The 8,231-nt window shown below is 49.0% G+C and overlaps 2 protein-coding genes across 2 annotated transcripts; both read left to right on the top strand.

Moving 5' to 3' along the window:
• Positions 1-2,868: 2,868 nt before the first annotated feature.
• FIESC28_08555 (uncharacterized protein) lies at positions 2,869-5,027 on the top strand (the record flags this gene model as incomplete). Its single annotated transcript, XM_031162693.1, has 5 exons — positions 2,869-3,246; positions 3,317-3,924; positions 3,977-4,339; positions 4,391-4,739; positions 4,791-5,027. The coding sequence occupies 5 exons, from the start codon at positions 2,869-2,871 to the stop codon at positions 5,025-5,027; spliced, it is 1,935 nt and encodes a 644-aa protein (XP_031013248.1).
• A 1,137-nt stretch (positions 5,028-6,164) lies between these two features.
• Positions 6,165-7,498, top strand: FIESC28_08554 (uncharacterized protein; the record flags this gene model as incomplete). The annotated part of the gene is made up of 3 exons (XM_031162692.1): positions 6,165-6,430; positions 6,485-6,939; positions 6,990-7,498. 3 exons carry the CDS (start codon positions 6,165-6,167, stop codon positions 7,496-7,498), a joined length of 1,230 nt encoding a protein of 409 aa, XP_031013247.1.
• Positions 7,499-8,231: the final 733 nt, after the last annotated feature.

The raw sequence follows: 8,231 nt of genomic DNA, 5'->3' as shown, positions 1-8,231 counted from the left end.
ATTCCTGGATGATTCGAAATCCGATCAGGGGTGATTAGGTACCTAGGCAATTATCTACTATAGTTCTCAAATGCAGATTGACCGATCCGATCTTCTGGGCTGTATTTGACTACCTACTACCTAGGTATAGACTACGTCGTTACGCTGATGGTGTGACGGAAGGATTTATTCAAGATGTTGAAACAAGCGAATGTCGATGATAGGGAAGAAGGCCAAGGAAGGTGTTCGGCCAAGTCCGCTCACACAGGAGTTTAGGTTGCGAAAAATGGATGGATACTTGGCAAGGGGCTCAACTGCAGGCAAGGGTCTTTTCTCTGTCTACAGCACAAGGAGCCTCTATTTCCAAGGCATCATGCATTGCTAGCTTGGTGCTATAAAAGTCAAATCGCCAGGGCATGGCAAAGTTAAGTTGGCCATTGACGCCATTGGCGCTACTGATCTTCCAACGACCGACGTCTTTCTTTTCTTCATCTTTTTCCAACTCCTTTCCGACCTACTAAGGCACTAAGAGGCATCCGTCAGAGATTGATTGACATTATGGCTTTGTGGCTTGGGTGACGTTTAGGTACTCAAGTACCTAGTAGAGGCAGAGGTAGTATGGATGCAATATTTATTCATGCTGCATTGAATGAGACAACATCCATAGGCAGGTACCTACCTACAGTACAGCATCTTACCGCAGTCGACATAAGATCGAGGTAACATGAAACCTCGTATTAATGACCAGGCATATTCCACCTGATCTCATAGAGACTGACTTGACTGTAAGGAGGGGGGTTTGTTAACACATCATTGTAAATGGTACAGTAATATCCTATCCAATCCAGACTTTTCGAGAGCCGCTCCAAGTGTCACATCTCATCACATGGCTAGACTGGAAGGGGGCAAGGACGCGATGTCTTGCAGCAAGTCTGCTTGCAGTTCATCTCAGTGCGGAGATACCCATCCATCATTACATACATACATACGACACCTACTGTACTTGTTTCCACCATCAGTAGATCTCTCACATGTCATTCTATACATCGAGTTTGGCTACCAGTCGTTATGGTTTAAACCAGTTATGTACTACGTAATTCTGAGAACCGCGCACAGCCTTGATTCAGCAGGAACCAGCATAGGTTCTGAGCGTTGTAATATACTTGTTTAGGCAGGTACCTAGGTAGTTGATAGTTAATGCGAATCTGATGGGCACAAATATGCCAGGGAGAAGTTTTCGAATTAATACGGAGTATCGGCCGAGCAAATGGATAGGAATGGGAAACGCTCAGATAGACTTGGCTCCGTTTCAGCCTTTAGAATGAAACACCGGTTCCAGAAGTTTGGAATCCCATGGTACAGAGTTAATTGTTGATGAGCGAAGGAACAGGTAGGTAGGTAGGTACCTAATAGAGGTAGGAACTATCTAGGTAGGTTGAACAAGAAAGAAGAAGGAAGAGGAGGAGAAGGAGAAGGAGAAGGAGAAGGAGAAGGAGAAGGAGAAGGAGAAGGAGAAGGAGAGAGCATAGGTAGTGTTTCTTTGGTAGGTAGATTCTGTCCTCCTGTATCATGGATGGATAGATTGTTCTACCACGTCAACAAGAAACCTTGGAACTTCATCATCGGCTGTCAATCTCTTTCAATACCGGACATAGAGTTCGAATTCAAGGATTCATACCCTTTCTTTCTTTTGTTTCGCTGCACGCCCTCTCGCCCTATTCAGCCAGTAAGTCTTCTTTCTCGTTCGTTCTTTGTCTCGCCTCCCTCCACTCGTGCGTAGTCGGACATTCACTTCACTTCACTTCACAGCATCAGCATCAGCATCAGCATCAGTCGTCTCAACGACGGATAAACCCATTATCCAGCCGCACTGGTGAGACAATATAATCCCACTCTTCTTTGTGCTCTATCCGTCCTTTCCTCTTTTGTCTCGTCAGCTCAACCCAGGAGATATCCATCAACTAACTGGCTGGTCACGGCGACACCCGGCATAACATAACCCCCTTTGGGATTGGGACCTGTAAAAAGAAAGACGCAGTCAGCGGTTCTCTTTCTCTTCCCTTACCTTACCTTGTACCACTGACGGGATGCGGACGGATCCTACAAAAAGAGGGACCTGAACTGTAACGAATTCCGTTTAGCGCCTGGGCCTCCTCGATCCCGCCATTGTCCTTGGCCTGCAAACGACCCGACAAGACCCACGCGCCAGGTCATCAGCCAGTCCCGGGCTTCTTGTACATGGAAGCCAAGATTGCAATCCTAGAACGTACCCGACTGTACCTACCTACCTACCTACTGTACAGTAGGTACTAGGTCTAGTCTAGTACTCAGAGAGGCATTCCCGTCTCCGTCCCCTTCCCCGTCCAACCTGGAAGTCTTTCGTCCCTGGATGGCATGCCTACCTTACCTAGGTATCGAATGGCTCCCTCCACAATCCCTCTCTAACTCAAGTCACCCTTGAATTTTGCTTCCTACACTACACCCTTTCTCTTCTCTTCTCTTCTCAATATTTGCAACTTCTTTTCACTTGACGTAGTTTCCTCCGATAATGTTTCAGCGCCATACTTAGCGACTTGTTTTATTCTATGTGCTGACATCCTCCACGAATTGCTGGCAGAGGCCTCGCATCGGCTCGCTCTCCGTTTCCCCCACCCGCGATCCATCTTCGACGTATTCTCGATATCGCCCGTCGCCAGTTACAATAATCTGCCTTCATCGCGTTTCAAACCATAGTTCTTGACTGCGCCCAACTTGTAACACGACTTTGAACCATCCCTATTTACGGCGACAGACCGGGCCATGGCCGGTTATCAAAGATCCATGAGTTTTTCAGAAAGGCGAGGAAGCGCTATTAGCGACGACTTGACACTCAGCACAACCACCAACCCAATGGTCAACCACCGCCTGGAAAAGCTGCCTGAGCAGCAACGGCATCTGCGCGGGCCTCCAACTCCTAGCATGTCGACGCCCGCCGCAGACTTTGACCAGCAACTCACTGGTTCGCCTCCACCGCCTCCCACGCCCGCTGCATCCCCAGGCCCATCGCATTACCAGCCAGATTGGAGTGACGCTGCCGACGATGAAGATTTCTTCCTCGCAAAGGTCCGACAACATTTCAAGAGCTGTTCCGGTCCCCAGCGAACCCGGGTCCTGGCAGATTTACTGAACCTTTGCACGAGCCAACAATTGAGTTTTGTTCATCAATTTGTCAGCCCGTTACTGAAGAAGGATCCCTTCACAAGTCTTCCGGATGAATTGTGTCTTCGGGTATGAATCTACCCTACGTTTGCAAAGGGGTCATTGATTTTTCTTTCTAAACTAACACTTGGGTTTGTAGATACTTTCTTTTATCGACGACCCGAAAGTTTTGGCACGAGCCTCACAGGTGTCCAAACGATGGCGAGATCTCCTGAGCGACGACATGACATGGAAGAACCTCTGTGTCAAACATGATTACGGCCGCCGACTATCTGAGGTGTACACTCACGCTCCCAATTTCTCTTCAAGACCTTCTCTCCAGGCTCTTCATGGGCTGGAAGGTGGCGATATGGCTAGCAACAGCTTTCCGGGAACACGCCCTTACTCCCATGCCTCGGGTACCCGGTCCTTTGATGGACAGAATACGTCTGGTAGACCCAGGCTACGAACTTACAAGTCTCATTTTAAACAGCGGTATTTGGTAGAGGCTGCTTGGAGGTCTGGTGGCACAAGCACAACACGGAATATTACCCAAGAAGGTGGTGTTGTTACAAGCTTACATTTGACGCCCAAGTATATCATTGTGGCGCTTGATAATGCAAAGATCCACGTATTTGATACAGAAGGAGATTCGCAACGCACCCTGCAAGGCCATGTTATGGGTGTTTGGGCTATGGTCCCGTGGGATGATACCTTGGTCAGTGGAGGTTGTGATCGTGATGTACGTGTCTGGAATTTGAAGACTGGGTAAGTACACTCACTACATGCATGGCTTTGGCCCGTTACTAATGAAACTTAGCGCATGTTTACACACATTGAGAGGCCACACCTCGACCGTTAGATGCTTGAAAATGGCGGACGCGAACACTGCGATTTCAGGATCGCGAGACACCACACTGCGGATCTGGGATATCCGAACTGGCCTCTGCAAAAACGTCCTTGTCGGGCATCAGTCTAGTGTTCGATGTCTTGAGATCAAGGGTGACATTGTTGTATCCGGTAGCTATGATACATTTGCTCGAGTATGGAGCATTTCCGAAGGCCGCTGCCTTCAGACTTTGCAGGGCCATTTTAGTCAGATATATGCAATTGCTTTTGATGGCAAGCGGGTCGTAACGGGTAGCCTGGATACAAACGTTAGAATCTGGGACCCAACGTCCGGGTACGTATCTGTCTGTAAGGGTGTCGATGTTATTTGCTAACATGTCAATAGTGAATGTTTGGCCATTCTTCAAGGTCACACATCTCTCGTTGGCCAGCTCCAGATGCGCGGAGACACGTTAGTTACGGGTGGATCAGATGGATCGGTCCGAGTTTGGTCGCTGGAGAAGATGTGCCCAATTCACCGTCTTGCAGCCCATGATAATAGCGTCACCAGTCTGCAGTTTGATGATACTCGAGTTGTAAGTGGCGGTAGTGATGGTCGTGTTAAGATATGGGATCTCAAGACCGGGCACCTCGTTCGAGAGCTCATCGCTCAAGGTGAAGCGGTCTGGCGAGTTGCGTTTGAGGATGAAAAGTGCGTTGCTTTGGCCTTGAGGCAAGGCCGCACGGTCATGGAGGTAAGCAAAATGTGAACAAACAGCCACCGAGTGTATTGCTGACTTTATTAGGTATGGTCGTTCTCACCCCCAGAAGATATGCTTTATGACCGTCCCCTGTCGCTTCAACAGCGGGTATTGGAGGATGACCCGAACCGCCCGTTGAGTGCCATGGCTATTGACTATCGTTCTTCGCAACCAACACTGGCTGGTCCTAGCCGAGATGCTTCAGCCCAGGATGTTGACATGCATGACGCTGGTCCATCAACAGCCCCTCTGCAAGGCGGTACATTTTTCCACGACGATTAAGCTGCGAGCTATTCAAATCCTTCATGGTTCTACCATGGCGACTAACTTGTTATTAATCATGGAGCGCACCATCATTTCAAAGCGGTTATATTAGTGGACTAAATGCTCAGTCCCTGACGGATCCGGTTATCCGCGTTGCGCAATGTTTGATTTCTATTGAATTGCAGTAGAGGCGATAAGGGTATTTTGGAAGCATGTTCTCGGCGTTGCTGCATCACCACAGGTTCATGAAACATTACAAGTCATGAGTAAATGATGCGGATTGCATGGACAAGAATTATGGGAAACTGGAGCTATAGGAACGGAACAAGGAGTTGCATTTTGACTTGCGAGGGTGGTCTGATTTTATCGGGAGCGGATAACATTCTGGTTCTTGATATTGCTATCTCAGTTATAATACCAGATCAGCGACGTTAGGTACATATAGAAGGATTAGACGTCACCCAGGGTGACTACAAACAAGATTCAATATTTCTTTTTACATGGTGACGGTGCGCTATATTTGACAGTAAGTTACGCAGGAACATGCATATCCCATTGGCGAATCTTCTTATCACCAAAATGTAAATTGGGAGTAAAATGTTGAGTTTGACAAGGGATCCATCGCCAACATGCAAGACTGACTAATAATGTACCTACTTACCTACCTACTAAAGTACTGCCTACTAGGTACTAAGTGTGAGGACTGAGGACACAGGGGAGGGGACCTAATAAAATCCATTGTCGTGTCTCGGAGGTAGAAGGGACGGCGCCCCACATCGGCGAGAATTACACCGACGAAAAGGTGCGGTAGTCGAAGGGTCTTAGATGATCCAAAATGGCAATATAGAGACCATTTTCAATAAGAAAAATGCGAATTAAAGATACTTCGAGCATCTAGGAGTATAGCAGTGTTTCTTTAAAAGAACTGAAGTCTCAATGTGATCTTCTGCGAGTCCCAAAGCGATCATGAGCATGTATATATCACGTGCACGCTAAACCATCATAGGACTAGACCTTACCAACAATTGGAAGCCAAGCTCAACGCTCCCGCCGCTCAACAGCGACTTTTTCTGAGCTCCATCCAGCCAAGTCGCAGTTATCAACTCGACAACGTCCTGATCCCTCAATTGATCCAGCGGCACCTCCATAACCACGATGTTGTCTCGAGCTCTCCGACTCCCCAGAGCTGTGCCTATGCGCACAAAGCTCGCTGCTCCTGCTTATACCGCCATTCGTTCCGTCACCACTGACGCTGCGTCTGCGTCCTTGAGCCACTCAGTCCCTAAGTCCGATGATGAGCCTTTCTCTGTTAACCTCAGCGATGAGAGCTTCGAAACCTACGAGCTGGACCCCCCTCCTTACACTCTGGAGGTGACCAAGAAGGAGTTGAAGGATATGTACCGCGAGATGGTTGTCACCCGGTATGCAACATCAATTGTTGAAGCTGAAGACGCTCTTTGCTGATAATCCCGCAGACAGATGGAGATGGCGGCTGATCGTCTATACAAGGAAAAGAAGATTCGCGGTTTCTGCCATCTTTCGACTGGTCAGGAGGCTGTTGCCGTTGGTATTGAGCATGCCATCACCAAGGAGGACGACATCATCACCGCCTACCGATGCCACGGTTACGCTCTCCTCCGTGGCGCTTCCGTCCGATCCATCATCGGCGAGCTGCTCGGTCGACGTGAGGGTATCTCATACGGCAAGGGTGGTTCCATGCACATGTTTGCTAAGGGCTTCTACGGCGGCAATGGTATTGTCGGTGCTCAGGTCCCTGTCGGTGCTGGTCTTGCCTTCGCCCACAAGTACAACAACAACAAGAACGCATCCATCATCCTTTACGGTGATGGTGCCAGCAACCAGGGCCAGGTCTTTGAGGCTTTCAACATGGCCAAGCTCTGGAACCTGCCCGCCCTCTTCGGTTGCGAAAGTAAGTCAATGTCTTTACTATTCTTGGCAAGATTTTTAACAATCCTACAGACAACAAGTACGGTATGGGTACTGCCGCCGCTCGTTCCTCCGCCTTGACCGACTACTACAAGCGTGGTCAGTACATCCCAGGTCTCAAGGTCAACGGCATGGACGTTCTCGCCGTCAAGGCTGCCGTCAAGTATGGAAAGGAGTACACCGCTGCCGACAAGGGTCCTCTTGTCCTCGAGTACGTCACCTACCGATATGGTGGTCACTCCATGTCCGACCCTGGCACCACCTACCGAACCCGTGAGGAAATTCAGCGCATGCGCTCCACCAATGACCCTATTGCCGGACTCAAGCAGAAGATCCTGGATTGGGAGATCACAACTGAGGATGAGCTCAAGAAGATCGACAAGGAGGCCCGCGCCCATGTTAACGAGGAGGTTGCTGCTGCTGAGGCCATGGCTGTGCCTGAGGCCAAGCCCGAGATTCTATTCGAGGACATCTACGTCCGAGGATCCGAGCCTGAGTACATCCGTGGACGTATTCCTGAGGAGAACCACTACTTCCAGTAGAGGGGTTAAGAGCGGAAGCACATCACTATAATGATTTCAGCACTTGTTGCTTGTTGTAATATACATCCATGATCTATCTAGAAAGAGGCCTGGCATGGTCCGAAAATGGAGAAGGGCGAGGACCCAGGATTGCTTTTTTACATGTAACTCATGGATGCCTACTGTCTTACTCGGTTCACATGAATATTTCCACCCAAGTTTAAAGCGCTTCAACATGATGATATTTTGTCAAGCGCCTCGGCCTATCTCGCCCGAAGACACAAGAGCTTGCAGACGACCCTTTAAAACCCCCGACTGCGCTAAATAAATTTGAATCGCACTTTCCCAAATGTGGAAATTGCCGGATGTATAAAATAACCAGGACACAGAACCCTGCCTGTCCGGGCAGGGCTGCTGACAAAATGACGTGAGCATTCCGGCACTAAAATATACGGTAGACTATGCTAATCTTTCCGACACCCTTCCCCAAAAGTCTCCACGGCTCTTTAACCCACCTGCTTTCCTAGGCAACCAAGTCACGTGGTGCAGACATTTTGCGCGTCCTGGTCGCACCTATCGTCGCGATTAGCAGGCATTAATTAACGCGACAGGTTGCCTAGCCGGCGCGTCATGCTACTTGGTGTCAGCTCAACTCGTGGGCTCACGATTGCCCCTCTCCTTCGCCAGACCAACCCAAAATTGATATTCCGACCTGTAAACTATTGCAATTTGTGTTTATTATCTCAGAAAGCGC

The sequence above is a fragment of the Fusarium coffeatum genome, assembly GCF_003316985.1.
Source record: "Fusarium coffeatum strain FIESC_28 chromosome Unknown BRIP53273_contig_202, whole genome shotgun sequence".
Taxonomy (NCBI): domain Eukaryota; kingdom Fungi; phylum Ascomycota; class Sordariomycetes; order Hypocreales; family Nectriaceae; genus Fusarium; species Fusarium coffeatum.
This window is presented reverse-complemented; position numbering and strand designations above follow the sequence as displayed.